At 54.5% G+C, this 20,225-nt stretch overlaps 5 protein-coding genes across 5 annotated transcripts; 2 read left to right on the top strand and 3 right to left on the bottom strand.

Annotated features, from left to right (window-relative positions):
* Positions 1 to 228: 228 nt before the first annotated feature.
* Positions 229 to 4,768, bottom strand: NEUTE1DRAFT_146887 (uncharacterized protein; the record flags this gene model as incomplete). Its single annotated transcript, XM_009853454.1, has 2 exons — positions 229 to 4,416; positions 4,658 to 4,768. The coding sequence occupies 2 exons, from the start codon at positions 4,766 to 4,768 to the stop codon at positions 469 to 471; spliced, it is 4,059 nt and encodes a 1,352-aa protein (XP_009851756.1).
* A 2,166-nt stretch (positions 4,769 to 6,934) lies between these two features.
* NEUTE1DRAFT_83116 (uncharacterized protein) lies at positions 6,935 to 7,844 on the bottom strand (the record flags this gene model as incomplete). The annotated part of the gene is made up of 2 exons (XM_009853455.1): positions 6,935 to 7,355; positions 7,388 to 7,844. 2 exons carry the CDS (start codon positions 7,827 to 7,829, stop codon positions 7,087 to 7,089), a joined length of 711 nt encoding a protein of 236 aa, XP_009851757.1.
* Positions 7,845 to 9,879: 2,035 nt separating this feature from the next.
* On the top strand, positions 9,880 to 16,324 carry NEUTE1DRAFT_64441 (uncharacterized protein; the record flags this gene model as incomplete). The annotated part of the gene is made up of 2 exons (XM_009853456.1): positions 9,880 to 10,332; positions 10,386 to 16,324. 2 exons carry the CDS (start codon positions 9,880 to 9,882, stop codon positions 16,020 to 16,022), a joined length of 6,090 nt encoding a protein of 2,029 aa, XP_009851758.1.
* Positions 16,325 to 16,830: 506 nt separating this feature from the next.
* On the top strand, positions 16,831 to 17,796 carry NEUTE1DRAFT_138327 (uncharacterized protein; the record flags this gene model as incomplete). The annotated part of the gene is made up of 2 exons (XM_009853457.1): positions 16,831 to 17,256; positions 17,602 to 17,796. 2 exons carry the CDS (start codon positions 16,831 to 16,833, stop codon positions 17,794 to 17,796), a joined length of 621 nt encoding a protein of 206 aa, XP_009851759.1.
* Positions 17,797 to 17,942: 146 nt separating this feature from the next.
* On the bottom strand, positions 17,943 to 19,792 carry NEUTE1DRAFT_130190 (uncharacterized protein; the record flags this gene model as incomplete). The annotated part of the gene is made up of 1 exon (XM_009853458.1): positions 17,943 to 19,792. One exon carries the CDS (start codon positions 19,790 to 19,792, stop codon positions 18,134 to 18,136), a length of 1,659 nt encoding a protein of 552 aa, XP_009851760.1.
* Between the last annotated feature and the right edge of the window lie 433 nt (positions 19,793 to 20,225).

Consider the following 20,225-nt stretch of genomic DNA (forward strand, 5'->3'; position numbering starts at 1 on the left):
GCAATACTCGAGGGGAAAAATAAAAATGTGACCATTCAAAAAGTGGGCAAATAGAGGACAATAAATTGTGGCGAGAGGTGTCCAGAAGATGAAGGCAAGAGCAAGATTTCGAAGTGGAAGAAGTGAACGGAAGTGACGGGTTGATGTACCCCGCTGCTCGTCGCCCACCGCCGACACTCGCATCAAACCACCAAAGACAGCGAGCGGTATTGAAAGAAACGAAATTTGATCAAGACTAACATTACGAAATCGGCTAATAGGTAGGTAGGTAGTAGTAGTACTAAGGGATATGGTATCATGACTCAAAACCCGTAACAACAATACGCATCACATCAATAACTTCTTTTTTCTTTCCACCCACCGGGCATCTCTCCTTCAACACCGGGCCATCATCATTCCCCGGCCCCCACTAGGTCCTCCAGAGGCATGCATCTTCCACCACAGCATGCTTCAACACCAGGGCAACACTCACTGCAACATCTGCTGCATGGCATTCACCCGATAACTCTCCCTCCTTGCCATCAACTCACTATGCGTCCCCCTATCCACAACCTTGCCGCCCTCCACCACAAAAATCACATCCGCCTTCTGCACCGTATGCAATCTATGCGTAATCGCCAACACCGTCGTATCTCTCGCCACCTTCTCCAACCCCTCCTGCAACGCCGCCTCGCTAGCGGCATCCAGGGCGCTGGTACTCTCATCCAGCAACAACAGTCTCGGCTTCCTAACCAGTGCTCTCGCAATCGCCAGCCTCTGCCTCTGTCCACCACTCAATCTAGACGCCGAGGCGCCGCATTCCGTCTCGTACCCCTCCGGCAACGAAGCAATGACGTCGTGGATGGAGGCAAGACGGCACGCTTCTTCGATTTCGGCGTCCGAAGCCTCATGGCCTGGGCGCGCACCAAGTCCGACGTTGAACTTGACGGAACCGTCGAAGAGGGCGGGTTCTTGCGGGACGAGCGCAATGGAGTCGCGGAAGGTGTTGGATGATTGGGTAGAGGAGATGTCGACGCCGTCGATGGTGATGGAGCCCGAAGTCGGGGAGTAGAGACGTTGGACGAGGTTCATGATGGTGGATTTGCCGGCTCCTGAAGGGCCGACCAAACCGACGAATTGGCCGGGTTGGATGGTGAAGGAGACGGAGTCGAGGACGGGATGGTCCGGGCGAGAGGGGTAGGCGAAGGAGACGTCGGAGAAGGTGATTTGTACGCCGGACTTCTTTTGGGGGGAGAGGCGGGAGGCGGAGGATTCGCCGGTGGCTTCGGGGTCGGTAGAGGGGGAAGAAGAAGAGGAGTCGTGCACGTGGTCGTTGGAGCCTAGGCCGATGACGCCCAGAATGCGGGAGATGGCGAGACGGGCACGAGAGAACTCGGGCGCCAAAGAAAACATTTGGCCCCAGAGCTGCGCGGACACGAGCATGGCGACCAACACGATGAAGAAGTCGCGCTGCGAGTACTCGCCGTGCATAATACGCTGCGAACCCCACCAATAGGCAAAGGCGTAGACGAGGAAGGAGATCGAGTTGGCGAGGGCCAGCCAGATGTTGGTAAAGGCAGCCGCCTTGACCATTTCGTCGCGGTTGTTCTTGAGCAGGCGCTGGTAGGAGCCGAGCACCTCGTGCTCGAGCGAGAGGGCGGCCACGGTCTTGATGGTCTGCACGGCTTCGACGGCCACGGAGGTGGCTCTGTTGAAGGCCTCGGCGTGGCGCTCCTCGTAACGGGCAAGCATGCGGAGCTGCATCAGACCAGTGCCGAGGAGGATGGGCACGATGGAGAGGCAGACGATGGCAATCTTCCAGGCGAAGATGTGAGACAAGATGATGGCGGCGATGAAGTTGACGCAGATGGAGAAGACGGTGCCGATGGTGGAGCCGGAGAAGGCGCCCACCGAAGCGCTATCCTTGGTGATGATGGTCAACAGCGAGGATGGGCTGCGGCCCTCGGACTGGTGCCACTGCACGCCCTGTTCCATCAGAGAGCGGAATGACAGCACGCGCATGGCGTAGAGGAGCTTCTCGGCAATGAGAGCGAAGCACGACCAGGCGGCAAAGTTGGCGAAGAACTCAACGCAGGCAAGCATAAAGAGGAAGCCACCGAAGAACTTGCCGTAGTAGAGGACCTTGTCCATGCTGCCGCTGCAAGGGTTGAGAGAGCTGATGGTGAAGCCGAAGAGCACGCCGGAGCCGGAGAAAGTACCACCGACGATAACAGCCGCGAAGATGGCGATCACGAGCCAGCCGAGACTGGGGCGGAGGAAGCGGCCAAGAGAGCGGACAACGCTGCTCAGGGGACGCTTAGTGTCGATGCCGTCAATCTCGTCTCCACTAGGGGTGGCGGCCTCGGCGGCAGCGGGAGCGGGAGCAGGAGTAACAGCGACTTCAGAGGCAGAGGGCTTCTCGACAGAGGTTCCAGTAGCGGAAGAGGAAGACTCGATGGACTCGCCAGAGACAGAAGAACCGGCCTCGGCCTTGTGAGCAATACCAAGAGTCTGGAGATTGGCCATCTTGGCGAAAGCACCGTCCTCCTTGGCCATGAGCTCGTCGTAGGATCCTTCCTCAATGACCTTGCCGGCTTCCATGACGACGATCTTGTCGGCGTTGCGGATGGTGGACAGACGATGGGCGATGGAGATGACGGTCCTGCTCTTGGCAGCACGGTCGACGGCTTCCTGGATGCGGCGCTCAGAGGCAGAGTCCAAGGCGGAAGTGGCTTCATCAAGGAGAAGAATCTTGGGATCACGGATCAAAGCTCTGGCGAGAGCGACACGCTGGCGTTGACCACCACTGACCATGGAACCAGAGGGACCGGCATAGGTGCCGTAGCCCTTCTCGAGACGTTCGATGAAACCAGCGGCGTCGGCCTCAGTGGCGGCATGTTGAATGAGGTTGATGATCTCTTGGACGAGAGGACCGAAGGAGCTGACGATGGCGGGATCGATGGAGTCCTTGCCCTTCTTGGCCAAGTCGGCCAGCTCGTGGCTGTGGAGGATGTCCTTGAGACGCTGGTGTTCGGGCTTGGGAGAGTTGATAAGGCCGAGAGCAATGTTTTCCAGAATGGAGCGGTCGAGAAGAGAGGGTTCTTGTTGGACCAAGCTGATGAACGAGCGCAGGCTGCGAACATTGAGCTCCTTGAGATCGTAGCCGTCCATGGTGATTCTGCCAGAGTTGGGATCCTGGAGACGACTGATCATGGCCGCCACCGTGGACTTGCCACTGCCACTGAGACCGACAATAGCAGTGTGCTTGCCAGCAGGGAAGGCCAAGTCGACGTTCTTCAAGACCAGCTGATCAGGGCGGCTGGGGTAGGAAAAGGAGACATTCTCGAAGCGAATCTCGCCACGAGTCTCAAAGGGAAGGACGACGCCCTTGTCGGAAGTACCGTCGATGAGGGAAGGCTCCTCGATGTCCTTCATCAGTCTGTCGAAAGCAGCCTGAGCACCACCCAGGAGGGGCAGCAGGGGAGAGATGTTACCAAGGACAACGCAAGCATCGACCAAGATGAAGATGACGGTGTAGATCTGACCGATAGTCTCGGTGCCCTTGCCAGCCATGGCATCCGCCACCATGCGCGAACCCTCCCAGAAAGCCAGCGCGTTACCGGCGTAGGCGATGAAGTACAGCAGACCAGCCTGAACGGCAGCCGACATGCCTCTCTTGATACCAGCATCCCGAGCCGTAGCCATGTGATCAGCGAACTTGGCCTCCAGTCTGGGCGCGGCACCAAAAGCCTGGACGACAATGACGTTCTTGAGAGCCTCGGAGGCAATGGACGAAGCGCTGGCAATGGCGCCGGCGGCCTTGATCATGTACTTTTGGAAGTAAGCGCCGCCCACCAGACCCATGGCGAGATAAGCCGGGATCATGGAAATCAAGATACCAGCCAACTTGGCCTGCTTGATGAAAGCAACGACGTAGGCAGTGATGAAGAAGCTGATACTAGCCAGCAACACGCCCACCTTCTCCGACGTACCAGCCTGCAGCGCGGCCATGTCGCCATGCAACCGGGTGCTAACCTCTCCGCCAGCGGCACGAGTATCGAAGAAGGCGGGCGGCTGGCGCAACAGAGCAGAGACATACTTGTTTCTGAGGCGGGCGGCGAGGCGTTGGCTGATGAGACTCCACGAGAGCACGTAAATGTAGATGAGGCAGAAGGCGGCAATGGCGATGTAGACAATGATGAGCACCTTGTCGTTGATGTCGTGCTCATACCGGAAGGGGTTGGCGTCATGTTGCTCGGCCGCGCACGAGGCGCCGTTCATGTCATCGACCAGTTGGCCGAAGACGATGCCCATGAGCGGGAAGGGCACGCCGGCTGCCAGGGCGGAGATGGTGCCGATGAGGAGGAGGAGGTAGTCGGTCCATGTTGGGTCGGCGGAGAAGAAGATGCGGACGTAGCCGAAGAGTTTCTTGGTGAGCTGTGGTGGTGAGGTTTGGTGTTAGTATGTTATGTGTGAAAGAAAGGTCGTACGTCAAGTGATGGGTGGTGGTGTTGACATTAACCCCTGAATGGGCATCAACATCAACATCAACACCACCATATCGATAACCCAACCACTAGACCAGGTCATCACTATGGGAGTAGCAATCGATATTGATATCACCATCGACATGACGATAAGATATCAAACAGAAACTGGGTTGGGGTAATCTACTAACCGGTTCCTTTGGCGGTGCTGGTGGTGGTGGTGTAGCAACTGCCGTCTCAGCTACAGGTGTCTCAGGCGCTGCTGGCGGCTTCTCAGCCAGGCCCTTTTCCTCAGCGGGCATGGTGAAAAGGGATGGATGGTGGTTATATCCGCGGGTGAGTTCGGTTTACCGCCCCCTTTTCTTTCGTCCTGCTGTTTTTTTTGTTTACCTACCCACTTTCCCTTGTTTGTTTTTGTTTTCACCTCATGCAGATGTTTGGAGATATTGGGAGAATGAACGATAAAGTAAAAAAGAGATTTTGATATTGCGAATGGGAAATCTAAGAGGGCCGGAACGTTCCGTGGATTGATGGATGAGAGTGAAAGGGTTGGGTTGGGTTTGGTCTGGGTCTGGGTCTGGTTCTGGGTTCAAAGATTCCGACCGAAAAGACAGATCAGATCAGATCAACAAGCCAAAGAACAGAACCGACTGGCTGGCTGGATGGAGCATGTCAACACTCTTTTCTTCTCTTCTTCTTCTTCTTCTTCGACTTTCAGTTCCATCCACCTCAAGGTGTCATGGGGGAGTATGTAGTGGAAAATGACATTTTTTTTACCTTGTCCCCTTCTTCGTGTGTCCCGCCGTTTTCCCACACCACCACCTACCTGCCACCCACCCCCCTTTTCCGCCCGCCCACCATCGACTCCTCTATCCTACTCTCTGCAGCAGTGCCGGTGGATGCCCCCCCCCCCCCCCGGATGGAGTTGCACCGTGTCACTACATAATGAAACCCGATGCCGGGGCTTGGCAAAGGCGGATCTGATAACCAAAAACGACAGGCCGGACGGATCTGATAAAATTTTTTCTCCTTTGGACACCCCACCATTGCGCGTTCACTTCCTGTTGCCGACTCCACTTTGTCGACGGCGGGGTGGGACCGTGGGACAGCGACAGGAGCCAATGATGCAAACAAACACATTCTTCGTTGGCCCGGGGCTGGGGACCAAGACCAACAAACGGCAAAAAAGACGCAAAAAAAAAACGTCTTGGCCATGTTGTGCTTAGTTATGCTTCCCCTTTCCCCTTTTCCGCGCCTTCGAGTATCTTCACGGGCCTTTTTGTTTGCAAGCTTGTAAGCTTTGGTTGCGGCTCCCCTGCTCTGGTAAAGTACCTGGTTTTTGACGAGAGTCACCAACGCATCCTGGCCTGCTCGTTCGTTTTTATCAGATCTTTTTCTTGTTTCGTCCTTCGTCTTCGTTGTTCGTCCTTTTTTTTTTCTCTTCTCTCCTTGTGCATACATACACCCACCCCCTTGGGGTTTGTGCAAAGATCTTATCTGATCCGAGAGATTTCACCTCAGCTCTCGGCTCGGGTCTCACTGCATGGCCAAGGTTGTTTGACCTCGGGCCGGGAGTTTGATGTAGGTTTTGTTCACCGCACTCTTCCTTTGTGGCACCTCTTGAAATGCTTCCGCTTCTCACTCACTGCAATGAGTTCGCGACCGAACGTAAAAGCACCATGCCATGATCAGCTTCACTAGAAGAACTTGGACTTTCTATCCATCACTTTATTCACGACAACATTGCCCGTGTCAATTCTTCGTCTCTGGACGGTAACGACACCAGCTCCAACTTCCAAGTGGAGTTCAAGTTCAATTCCGTTTTCTTTTCAAATCCCACATTCCTGTTACGTACAAGGTCGACAATGCGCTGCTGCAACCCTGCTGCATACGTATGCATGGCGTCTTCTTTCTTCACAGTGCTTGCTATCATCGCCTCACACTGAATCAAATGTCTGCTCTTCCCTTCAGAGGCTCCGTCCGTCCTTGCATTATCTGATGATCAGATAAAAAAAATTTGCCTCCCCCCCCCCTTGTTCCTCTTGGGCAAGGTAGTCCTGGTCAGTGGTCTTGGAGGTGACTCTTGGAGAGGGTCGTGATGTTAGGGAAAGCAGGGGAAGCAGGGAGAGAAAGGGTAACGGGATCGGAGTTACGAACGGTTCGGTCGACGGCGGAGGTGAGACCGCGAGAGTGATGAGTGATGCAAGTGGCCCGGGACAGGATACACTACAGAGGGCAGGTAAAGGCGGGATACAGTACTGTGTACACGTCTAGTGACTGGACGGCGACGACATATGGCTGGACTGAGGATGAGAACTGGACAAGTGTCAGCGTTGCCGATGATGATTTCTACCTAGTGTAGCATGGCGTTGGGGCTCGGAATGAGGCTATAACAGCGGCTCTGGCGAACTGATATTGGGTTTGATGCCAATATCACTCGATGCTGGGCCTTGGTCTCATTGAAATGCAAAAGTCACAGCTCGCACAGCTGTAATGGGGTATTTATTGTATCCTTTCAATCGTACACGCTCTTGACATCACATCAACAGTTCTGATACATTCCTTTCCATCCTTCACTAAACCTTTTCCATCCTTCACTAAACCTTTTCCTTGTCCGTCCTTACAGGCCGGTCCTCGCCGGGGTCTTGATCATGAGCGGCACCTCGACATCCGTTTCCGTTCCCAATACCTCCTTGCTATGAACCACGCTCGCCTTCTCCTTCGGCACCCTTACAAAGCCCATCTTCTTGTACAACCCCTCGGCAGACGCCGACGACTCCAAGTAAATGGGCAGATTGCTATCATTGCTCAAGTTGACAAGCTGCTTGACAATCATGGCTCCCGCACCACGACCCTGATGCTTGGGATCTACCGCGATGGCATGGACATCTGTTTATATATATCCCATTAGTTCTGCTCACCTTTCCAACACTCGTCGTTTCCAGACCCCAAGAACTTACAGATATACGCCCCACCACCCATGACCTTCTCCCTCGCCTCACAAAGCGGTCCCAGGATCTGATCCGCCCTCTCCCGCTGCTCGCCCGCCAGCCAGGGGATCCCAGGATAGGCCCGCTCCTCTTTTGTTGCCTTGGGCTGGATAAACACGTCACAGAGCGCCATGCCGACGATTTCGCCGGTGGCTACGTCGACGCACTTCCAGGTGTACTGCGACTCGGCTTTGTGCAGCCATGCTAGGGTCCCTTCGGTGTGCGCCTTGCGGAACTCGTCGGAGGTGTAGCCGTCGGGAAATAGGATTTCGAGAATTTTGCGCCCGTCGGGGTCGGCGGTGAAGGCGGAAAAGTAAGTGTCGTAGAGGGGCTTGATGTCGGGGATGAGGGCGGGGAGGACGGCGAAGGGCATTTTGATGATACGATCTGGTGATAGTGATACTGATTTCTGTCGATTATCGGCGGCTACTAGGCGTATAGTATTACTGGTTGCAAGTATGATACGTCCGTCGGTATGGATTCAGGATGTCTGTTGGGATCGAATTCAGATTGGGCGCAATGGAGTTTTCGATATACATATCACATAAAACTTGGTTCACTGGGGGAAAATGGCACATTCATCACGGCTAGAGATAGACTATACTGATATCACCGTGATTGGGATCGCCGACTGCGTCGATTCAGCCATGTTAGCCTTACCATTCAACCACACAGCAGACGCTGACGCGCGTCGCCATTTGCCAACAATGGATGGATTCAATGCATCTTTATGCGCGCTAGAATCCGCATTCACAATAAACGAAGAAAACAATGGAGGCAATAGCGAAGATCAATGGTGGAGGATATGGAAATGGAACGAGTCAATGGCATTGTTTGGATGGGACGCTGGCGCGAACGGTCCCCGCCCGTCCTCCGCTTTTCGGCGGCCCGCTTTTTGTTGGTGGTGGTGATGCCGTGGTACCGGAGCAAATTCGATGAGATGAGATGCTGCACGGCCACTCACTCGATCAACACACTCGACGACCACACACACGATACGCTCGGCATACATAATGGAGAACAGCAACATCCATCACAAAGGTCGATGGCGGTTCATTGCTGGGTAGAAATCACCTACACGGAAGAATCCAAGGGCGAAAAGACGAACACGACTTGAAGAAAAAAAAAAACTGGGAAGCAGCCCCTGGAAAGAAGTGAAGAATCCACACTGTCCTGTCCCATTAAAGTTATCAGATCCGATGATCCGTTGTTTTCCTTCTCTTCTTCACGAGCCTCCGTTTTGCGGTTCCATTGTTTACCCCACCATGGCAACGCAAACGGACTCCACACTCGAAGGACGGTGGAGGAACCGGCCGGAAGGGACAGGACAGGGGACCGACCAAAATTTTCTCACTTTTTCCAGCACTTGAACCCTGGGGACGTTCTTTCTGGATATTCAGTGTGGTTGGTGTGGTGAACGACTTTGAACGCCCAAGCGAAAACCATATCCACTGGCCAATTGTGAGGTCGGATCCAAGGAGACTGGGCAGAGTTGCTCGGCCGAGTTGACGGCAGGAACTCCTTCTTTGGTAATGTCACGAGTGTGGTGTCACCAATTCTTTCAAAGGCGAGTTCATTCATTTTGAAGAACAGAAAAAAAAAAAAAAAAAAAAGATGAATGTGTCACACCAATCTACACGCCTCTTCTTTTCCAACCGAGGATGGTTCCCCCGAAGAGGTCCCACGTTCCCCGCCACGTTCAATCTCAACGTCTCTCAGTCCCGGATCAAATCTTATCAGATGGTGATGATCAAGGATGAAACTCGCGCGTGTGATCCATTCCGAATCCTTTACCTTTGGCCCACACGCACAGCACCACGCGCGGATGAGGAGGGAACCTTGTCGTCGAACCTTACGACCACCACCACCACCACTTCCGATACGCGGTGCTATCCTGAGCCGAGTGGGGTGAGTCTAGCCAGATGCTTTCGACCTTCCTTCGTTTCGTTCCCTGTGATAGCCACGCGCGTGTAGCTTTGTCACCGGACCATGCCACGGCCCAGTCACGTTCAGCCATGGCGGTTTTCTCTAGTGAAAAGAGCCTCACCAACAGCTTCATCATCGTCTTCTGCCCTTGATTGAAAATAAACAAGTGTGAAAACAGACATACGGTAGGACGGGAATAGACTCATACACAACCCTTTCCCATCTGTGTCCTTCCTTCCTACCAACGGACCCTCCACCACGTCCTGTCCTCATCTCGCCCGCTTATTTACCCCATATTGTGTAATTCCAGCCATTCGTTCATCACTCAAGTCGATCATCGACGTCACCGTATCTTCTATCCTATCTTACCCGTCCATCGACGTATCACAACAACACGCGCAAGAGCGGCAGTAATACGCCTCTCTTTCCAACATACCCACCGAGTCGATAATCCAGTACTCCCAAAAAGGAACCAGTGACACACCACCACCATCACCATGCAGCAAGTCGTACAAGGAGCCCTCTCTTTTCTCGGCCTCAACGGCCAGAGCAGCAACACCACCAGTCACCTCTTCGACACACTAGGTCTGGAGACAATATCCAGGCCACTGTCCATACCAACACAAAACGGCGTTTCCTTACTAGACGCATCTCTCCTAGCATGGCTGTTGCTTCTCCAGAGAGAGCGAGGAGAAGATGATCGGGTAGAAAACTTCAACTGGGGACGGAGAACAGCTGATGGGGCGGAAACGTCGTCACAGTTCTCTGTCAAGGCAGTGTTGGGTTCTGAAGGGCTTGATCAAACGGTGACTGTGAAGAATGTACTTGAGGCGCTGAAGAAGGTCACCGGGCAAGAGGTGACAGAGGAGAACAGGACGTTGTTCTTCAATGATGGAAAGGAGGCGCCCGAGAAGATCAAGGAAGAGGGATATGAGACTGCTCAGCGGCCGGTATGTCTTCTCTCCTCCCAGGTTCGAGTTGCCGTGACTAACATGATCATCAGAACTGGAAATTCCAACTCGAGCTCTTTCCCTCAGAAGACGCCGAGCAACATGACCTCGCTCTCCAAGTCTACTGGTTCAAGAACGTTCTCGACGCTCTCACCACTTCCCAAGTCACCATCCGCCTGAACGCCTTCACCGAGCTTCTCAACCTCATCCTCTCCTCTCCCGAGACAACCTCCATCTCCTCCCTCCTCGCCCCTCTCCCCTGCGATCTTAATCAGATCTGGGCCTTCAACGCCGTCGTGCCCCCCTTGATCGATCGCACTATGCAGGACATCATCTCCGAGCAAGCCGCCGCCAACCCCTCCAAGCCGGCCGTCTCCTCCTGGGACGGCGAGTTCACCTACGCCGAGGTGGAGTCGAAGTCCGACCTTTTGGCTCGCCACCTGGTCTCCCGCGGCGTTAAGCTCGGCGGCGTGGCCCCGCTCATGTTTGAGAAATCCCGCTGGACTATCGTCGCCTTGCTGGCCGTAATGAAAGCCGGCTCAGCATTTGCTCTCACCGATCCCACCTCGCAGCCTGAAGGCCGTTTGCGCGTGATGGTCGAGCAGACCGGTGGCGACATCATCGTCGCTTCTGCTTCCCAGACTGAACTTGCAGAGGTCTGTCTCCCCTCTCCTTCTGGAGGAAGCAAAGGACAGGTCATCACCGTCTCTGATGAGCTATTTACCATCCTCTCTCAAACCCCCGAGCTTACCACGGTGACACTGCCCGTGATCCCCACAGAAACAACTCCCCTCTACATCCAATTCACCTCCGGCTCCACCGGCAAACCAAAAGGCGTCGTCATCTCCCACGCCAACTACACCTCCGGCGCCCTGCCTCGCGCCGAAGCAGTCGGTTACAAGTCTTCTTCCCGCTGCTTCGAGTTCGCTTCCTACGCTTTTGACGTTTCCATCGATTGCATGCTCTGCACCCTCGCTGTCGGCGGAACCATCTGCATTCCGTCTGACGCTGATCGCATGAACGATCTCGGGGGCGCCATTCTCAAAAGCGGAGCAAACATGGCGCACATGACTCCTTCCGTTGCTCGAGTGCTTGATCCAGAAGTTATCAAGGGTCTTGATGTCCTTGGCTTGGGCGGTGAAGCAGTCTCTGCTGCTGATGCAGCTGCTTGGTCGCGCGGCAAGACATCGGTGATTGTTGCGTATGGACCGAGTGAATGCACTGTTGGATGTACCGTCAACAATGTCTTTGCGAGAGACGAGGAGGCCAAGAAGAAGGGGTTCACTACCGGAAACATTGGTACCGGCGTTGGTGGATGCGGATGGGTCGTTGATCCCAATGATCATGACCGTCTCGTGCCCGTGGGAGCAGTGGGTGAATTGCTCATGGAGGGCCCGGTCGTGGGACTTGGGTACCTCGGTGAAGAGGAAAAGACCAAGGAGGTGTTCATCGAAGACCCCAAGTGGCTCATTGCTGGGCATGGCGATGCTCACCCGGGCAGAAAGGGAAGGCTGTACAAGACTGGTGATTTGGTCCGGTACGATGCCGATGGTTCGGGGGCTTTTGTCTTTGTTGGACGCAAAGATGCACAGGTCAAGCTGAGAGGCCAGAGAGTGGAGTTGGTTGAGATTGAACACCATTTGCGTGCCAAGTTGCCAAGTGGTGTGAAGATTGCTGCTGAGGTCATCAAGCCTAGTGGTGGTGATCCTACGCTGGTTGCTTTCCTGGCGGAGACGAGCTCAACGGGTATCTCGGCCAAAGACGCCTTGCAGAGTGTTGTTGAGGGTGAGGTTAGCTTCTCTCCTGAGCTGCAGGCTGCGCTGGATGGGATTGAGGAGGTGCTGGGCATTGATCTGCCTAGGTACATGGTTCCTAATGCGTATATCCCCCTTCGTGAGATGCCCTCGCTTGTGTCGGGCAAGATTGATCGCAAGACGCTGAGGGCTATGGGAGCTGCGATGACCAGGGAGCAAGTCTCTGGTAGTGCGAAGAGGGCCAAACAGTGTGGCGATGGCGGTGCTCCTACTACCGAGATGGAGATTGCTCTTCACAAGGTCTGGAAGCAGTTGCTCGGTACTGAGCAGGAGATTGCCGCTGGCGATAGCTTCTTTGGTGTTGGCGGTGACTCTCTCAGGGCCATGAGACTCATTGCTGCTGCCAGAGCGGAGGGCGTCAAGCTCACTGTTGCTGATGTCTTCCGGTATCCCGTCCTCAGAGACATGGCTGTCGTCGCCACCAAGGTTGACACACAAGACGCGGATGGCAAGGATAGCAATGAGGTTGCTCCCTTCTCTCTGCTTGAAAGCGACTGGGCTATCGAAGACGTCAAGGCCGAGGCCAGCAAGCACTGCGATATCGATAAGGACGCCGTCGAGGACGTCTATCCCTGCACGCCCCTCCAAGAAGCCCTCATGGCTTTGTCCGCCAAGGTTAAGGAAGCCTACGTTGCCCAGCGTGTGCTCAAGATGGAAGGCCAAGCCGCCGCTGACAAGCTCAAGGCCGCCTTCGAAGCCATCAACGTCGACTGCGCCATCCTCCGCACCCGCATCATCCACTCCCCGCGCGGCCTGATGCAAGTCGTCGTCAAGGAGCCTCTGCACTGGCACTCCGCCCCTACCCTCGCCGAGTACCTCGAGACCGACCGCAACGAAGAAATGGACCTCGGCAAGCCTCTCGTGCGCTACGGCCTCATCCAGGACGGCGACGCCTACCACTTTGTCCTGACCATGCACCACGCTTTGTATGATGGCTGGTCCATGCCCCTCGTCGTCGACCGCGTCAACCAGGCCTACCAGGGTCTCGTCCCCCGCAAGCCCGCCGCGGAGTTCAAGCACTTCATCAACTACCTCAACAACACCCTCGACCGCGCCGCCTGCGACGCCTACTGGAAGGATCAACTCGCCGGTGCCACCGGTTCGCAATTCCCCGCCTTGCCATTTGAGGGGTACCAAACCCGCGCCGACTCCCTCTGGGAGCTCTACGTCTCTCTCGACGGGCGCAAACCCCCTTCTTCGCCCAACACCACCATCACCCTCGCCACCATCGTGCGCGCTGCCTGGGCCCTGGTAGCCAGCCAATACACAGCCGGCAACAACGACATTGTCTTCGGCGAGACGCTCACGGGGCGTAACGCCCCCATCGTCGGCGCAGATGAGATCGAAGGTCCCATGATCACCACCGTTCCTGTTCGCGTGTGTGTTGATCGCGAGCAGACTGTCGCCGAGTACTTGCAGCAGGTAGCTGAACAAATGATCACGCAGATCCCTTACGAACACGCAGGTCTGCAGCACATCCGTCGCTTGTCCGACGACGCGCTGCAAGCGTGCGAGTTGAGGACGGGTATTGTGCTGCATCCTGCTGCGGGCGAGGTGGGCGTTACGGAGAACACGCCGGCGAATGGACTGGTTCCGGCGGGTGATACCGAGGCGGCGCAGGAGGCGTTGAAGTTCAATACGTATGCGTTGATGCTGGTTTGCTCGTTGGAGGCGGATGGGTTCCTGGTCATGGCGTCTTTTGATTCCAAGACGGTGGAGATGGGTGTGGTCAAGAAGGCGTTGGATCAGTTGCAGGTGGTGGTGAGGCAGTTGTGTGAAGAGGGCAGTGGGGAGAAGAAGGTGGGACAGTTGGAGTGTTTGACGGAGAAGGATCAGGAGGAGGTGAAGAAGTTGGTGGGTGTTACGAACCTCACTGCTGAGTCTGATCCTTTTGTTGGGGGTATCACTGCGGAGGATGTGGAAGGGGTGTGGATTGTTGATGCTGCTGATGCTGGCAGGCTGGTGCCCGTTGGTGCGGCGGGCGAGTTGGTTGTTGAGACCATCAAGGAACTTGCTGCGCCTGTTACTCTTCTCGCTGAGAAACCGGCCTGGTACGAGGGAAGCAAGAAGCTATACAAGACTGGTCAGCTCGCCAAGTTCAAGGTCGACGGCGAGTCTGCCTCCCTCTGCATCCTTAAGGCTACCGAGCCCAAGACCGAGGTGGCCAAGAAGAAGGTTGCTTCCTCCGTCGCTCCCTTCGCTGTTGCTGCCACTTCGGCCAAACAAAAGACACTGCGCAAGATTTGGGCCAAGCTGCTCAAGGTCAAGGAGGATAGCATCTACCTCGGCGATAGCTTCTTCAACCGCGGTGGTGACTCCATTACTGCCATGAAGCTAGTGTCGGAGGCACGCCAGCAGGGTCTCAAGATTAGCGTTGCGCAGGTTTTTGCCAACCGCACGCTGTTCGACATGGCCAATGTCATGCAAACCACCGGTGCCGTGGTTGACGCCTCGGAGAAGGTTGAGACCGAGTACAAGCCTTTCTCTCTCCTCGAGGAGAACAACAAGGCCAGCATCATGAAGGTCGTCAAGAACAGTTTGGTCGACAAGTCGTGGACCATCGCCGACATCCTCCCCACCCGTCCCCTCCAGGAGATCGCCGTCCGCGGCACCGTCGAGCTCCCCCGTTTCTCTCTCCGCTACGAGCTGATGCACTTCAACGGCATAGTTGACAAGGCCGCCCTCTTCCGCGCGTGCCACGAAGTCGTCGCACGCAACGAAATCCTACGCACCGTCTTCGTCCGCGACGCTTCCAACACCTGCTACGGCGCCGTCATCGACAACCTCATCACCTCCATCGCCGAGTACGAAATCGACGCCGACGCCGACGTCAAGGACTTCGCCTCCCAAGTGTGCCGCCTCGACTCCCAGACTCGCATGCCATACGGCTCCTCCTTTGTGAAATGGTTCTTCATCACCAACGGCACTTCCCAATGCTCCCTCGCCTTCCGGCTATCGCACGCCCAATACGACGAGATCTGCCTCCCCATCATGCTCCACCAGTTCCACCAGCTCTACTTGTCTTCCCCAGAGTCTTCCATCCCTCCTTCCTACCCCTTTTCCCACTTCATCGCACATACCCTTCGCGACTCCATCCCCGCCGCCATTCCCTACTGGCGCAACCTCCTCTCCGGCTCAAGCGGAATCACCCGCTTCCGCCCTTCCACACCCATCACGTCCCGGAAGCACTTCGCCATCCACCGCGCCGTCAACATCTCCTCCCGCTCGCGCGACGTCACCATCGCGACCCTTCCCTCCGCCGCCTGGGCTTTGGCTCTCGCTCGCCACGTGGGTAGTCCAGACGTCCTCTTCGGCGAAGTCTCCTCCGGTCGTTCCGTCGACGTCCCTGGCATCAAGGACACCAACGCCGTCACTGGCCCGACATGGCAATACGTACCTGCCCGAATCCAATTCAATAACGCGTCCAAACCTCTTCGTACAGGCCACGATTTGCTGGTGGAGATGCAGACACAGCATATGGCTTCTTCAGCGTATGATTGTATGGGGCTGGAAGAGATTGTCAAGACTTGTACGGATTGGAAACTGGAAAAAGATATGTGGTTTGATACTGTGGTGCATCAGGATGTGGCGCATGTGGAGAAACTGGAGTTTTCTGTTTCTGGGGATGGGGGAGAGGAAAAGAAGACTGGAGCAAAGGCGGAGTTTGAAACGATGTATTGCTTTGAGGAACCGTTGAGGGAGTGGAAGGTGCAGGCTTTTAGGGATGAGAAGGGCGAGGAGATGGTGTTGGAGATTGTCACGATGGAGTGCTGGAAGGAGGAGGCGGAGGTGGTGTTGGGAGAGGTTTGTGAGGCGTTGAAGCAGTTGGTGGAGAGGCCTTGGGAGGAGTTGGATGTTGCGAGGTTGGAGGAGTAGGTTTGAGTTTGCTAAGCGGTGACAGAGCGTCGTTGTTGTGGTTTCAATGGGGGTTAGTGTACAAGGGTGATTTTGTACGCTTGTTGATTATCTTGGTTGTCTGTCCTGCTTGGTACTGTGTTAATATTTGTTGACTAACGTTCTTGGATTTATGATTTTCCGTCTGTTCGTGTACGTATTTTTGTTCTTTTGCTGGTTCGATGCTTAAAATTATGGATTCCCATCGCAAGACTCTACAGACAGCTGAGAGTCCTATTACCAACCCTTTGATCAGTCTCAAATTGAACAACTCAGTCGCCATCACAATTTACTAGTTGCACTAACAGCCTACCTCCGTGTGCAGGCAAGCAATCTGTTAGTGTCACCAGCGTACTGATTGACCCCTTTGGTTGCTGGCACATGACATTCTCGTGAAAGGCAAACGAACCATTTCCGGCTTCCGAGAGAGATATATACACATATCCGCCATGAGTGGCCAATGGTTTTTGAACAGTAGAGTTGTATGAGCCGCAAAGCGTTCCGCGTGTGTTTCTGTCCGTGTTGCCTGTCATGGCTGTCAAAGACACATGATGGTGTTGGTAATTCGACATACCCGACTTAGGTTGGATACTACGTGGTTCATACTTCTTCTTCCGGACTTTGTTGAACCATGAGGACAATCTTGCAACGCGCCCTATAAAAGTCATTATCCTTCCTGACAAAAGCCAATAGTCCTTCTATACTTGAACGCCAACTCTCGTCTCTTGTCTCGCTTCTTATTATACCTATTCCACTGACCCCACCCAATAACAACCCACCACCTTCAACAATGTCCTCCCTCAGATCCCTCCTCTTTCTCAGTCTCTTCTCCCTCCTCCAATACCATGCTTCTCTCGCCCTTGCCCTACCCACTACCACAACCACCACAACCACCAACAACGACATCCTCACCCCCAGCTTAAACACCCCCAACGACCCAAACTTCGACCTCAATAACCCCGTCCTCAACTCCAACTACAAACCCAACGTAACCGAATTCAGCACCACCGACCATCTCCTTGACGACGTGACACTCATCTGCCCTTCCCCCCGCGCTCCTCAGTTCGGATCCACCTCCGGTGCCTGGAAGGTTCTCAACCATCTCAAGACACTGGACAACAACGGTCCGCCTCTCCCTGGAGTTTTTGAGCATGCGGATGGGTGTAGACGGATGGGATGTGAGGAGGGGTTGGGTGTGTTTTGGTGTGTTGGGGATGTGAGTTTCCTTTTTTCTCTCTCTTTTTTTCTTCTTCTTCTCCTTCTTTTTTTCTCTCTCTTTTTCTCTCTCTTTTTCTCTCTCTTTTTCTCTCTCTTTTTCTCTCTCTTTTTCTCTCTCTTTTTCTCTCTCTTTTTCTCTCTCTTTTTCTCTCTCTTTTTCTCTCTCTTTTTCTCTCTTCCTTTTCCCCTTGTTTTTTTGCTTTGTTTTCACCTCTCCTTCCAGGGTTCTGTACTTAAATATAGTAAAAAGAAGGAAGAGAAAAAAAAAAAAAGAAAAACAGAAAAAAAAAGAAAAAAAAAGAAAAAAAAAACAGGCTGATGGCTAACGAACTTTGTTTGACAGGTGGCATGGACCTACCAAAACGCGCCTACTTACAAGACGCTAGCTGAGCAGGCTCAGATGGTGCTTGATCTGGAGAAGTGTAGGACGACGGACGCGACGAATACGAGGCCTTTGGTTGCTGGGGAGGCGGTGTATGGGGATCATGCGTGGAGTGTGGTTTTGAAGGGGGTGGATTGTAAGGCAGGGCAGGAGTGAGGGGGGGCTTTGGGAGAGTTCCATGAGGGTTGGAGAGTGTCCTAAAAACATGGTGATGGTCATGTTGAGAGATGCTATTGGCTTGCTTTAGTCCAATATGATTTCCTGTTTGTTTCTCAGCAACAGAACAGCGTTTTGTTTAAGGTAAGAAAGGGGGATATCGCTGCGATATGTACGTAGAGACAGATCGTGCGGTAATATTTCACCTATCCACCTCATAAAACTGCCTCCCACCTGAACTAAAAAACAACAAATCCTACTTCCATGAGATTCAACATCAAAGAACCAAAACCTCTCATTTCATCAAGTATCATACATCACTGAACTCCATCCGCCCTCAGATGAAATCCTTCACAACCTCCCAAAACCCCTCCGGGCACTCACACATCGGCAAATGTCCCGCCTCCTTCACCACCTTCAACTCTCCCCCCTTCTCCCCCAATAGACCCCTAAACCCATCCATAGCCCTCACCAACGCCCCCTTCCCATCCCCCTCCCCCACCACAAACAATCCCTCCACCCCTTTAACCTCCCTCATCTTCTCTCGCAAATCATACCCCCACAGCGCCTGACAACTCCACCTGAACCCCTCTACACTATTCCCCGCCACCATCTCCGTCATCCACTGCACCACCTCCTTCTTCTTCTCCATCGTATTCGGATGGAACCACCTCTCCACTGTAACCCCCGCCAACTGTTCCTTTAACCCCCTACCCTCATCAGCTTCAGCAACGGCAATCCGATCCTTCCATGCTTGGGTATTGGCTTCGGAGCTCGCAGCATTAAAGTCGCACGCTACGAACTTTTGCAAGCGCGAAGGATGACGAATAGCAAAGTTGAGCGTCGTGGCGCCGCCCATGCTTACGCCTACCAGAGTCTGCAGCTTATCGATGCGAAGGGCATCGAGAAGAGAAGCAAGGTCGTCCGCTAGGAGGTCTAGAGTTGCTGGTTGCGGCGGGGACGGAATAGAATGACGACCGCGCGTGTCGTACCGCAGGATACGCAAGTCAGGTCGAGATGTCTTGAGGATCTTCACTAGGGGGTCCCACATGTGTAGAGAAGTAAGGAGGGAGTTGGAAAAGGCAATGACGGGGGCAGAAGGGGAGGGGTTGCCTTCTAGTTGGTACGGAATAATCAGGCCATCGTGCGGGGTGGTGATGTAGCTACTGATAATGGGACTATCGACACTGGTGCCAGGAGTGGTGGTGAGGCGGGGGGAAACAGCGGAAAAGGCGGCGGAGGCGGGTAAGGCTGCGAGGTGCTGCAAGTCGCGGGGGGCGGGACCAAAGACGTAGAAGAGCGAGTAGGTCCTGCGGCCTTTGGTGGTGATGTACTTGTTGAAAACCTCGGTGCGCCAGGGCGTGTCCATAGAGGCCTTGTGCTCGGGGCCGCCGAGGCCGTTTTCGGCGGCGTATTCGTGCAGGGTGATGATTTTGGTTTCACCGGCGTTGGAACCTTCGATGGATGAAGGCATGCGCAAAACACGACTGCGCAGCCACCCGGGGATCTTGGACAGAATGGGGATGTGTTCCTCCTGGTACCACTGGATGACCTTCTCGGCGGCGTCAGGCTCTTGGGTCAGGTTGAGCGAGACGTCGACAGCCACCAGGACGCGGCCCTCTGCTTCGGCGTCAGTGCACTGCTCGGCCGGCTTGAAGGACGGGGCTTCTTGGGTCCAGATGAGATCGAAGAAGAAACGGTCGACCTTAACCTGGCCGATGGTCTCGGCCTCGCGGGAGGACCGGTTGGCGCGCAGATCGAGGTAGGTGGGCGTCAGGAGGTGAGCCATGTCGGTCACGTCGTAGGCGGCCAGAAAGTGCGGCTGTTGGCCGTCGGTGGCTTGGTAGCGCAGGCCGTTGGAGAAGATCTGGGGAAGACGCAGACGGGTAGGGCCATGCTCGTTGTTGTACCATTCGTGGAACTGATCGAGCGAGAGACCCTCCTGGGGCTGCATCGTCACGTAGAGCATTCCCTGTCCGTTCTTTGCGGCCGCCATTGTTGCTGCTGCTGTTGGGTCTCTTGAGATACTGGATTTGGTGGTGATGAGAAGTCAAGAGAACACGTAGTACCTGTAAAGCTTGGGATGTATTGATGAGGTTGATGTCTGGATGTTGACCAACTCGTTTTTGGTGGAGCAATTCGCTAAGACCCGATGTCAACTCCCGCTGTGGGCCTGTTGTTTCTGACAGTGTTTGGTGATGGTTTGTTTACACCAAAATCTGTGCAATGGAATGGGAAAATATCACTCTCTTGACTGCTGAAACTGTTTGGTTTCGTGAGATAACAGGCATTCAAATACTCTGCAACTCATCACACAGTAATCATAATCGGAGTGACGTCGGAGTGGATGGGTGCAACTGTCCGCCATCTCCGGCCCTGCGGCTCGGCTCTTGGTTTGCTGGCGGCAAAGCATTTTCCCGCCGCTGTCG

This window comes from Neurospora tetrasperma (assembly GCF_000213175.1).
Source record: "Neurospora tetrasperma FGSC 2508 unplaced genomic scaffold NEUTE1scaffold_4, whole genome shotgun sequence".
Lineage (NCBI taxonomy): Eukaryota > Fungi > Ascomycota > Sordariomycetes > Sordariales > Sordariaceae > Neurospora > Neurospora tetrasperma.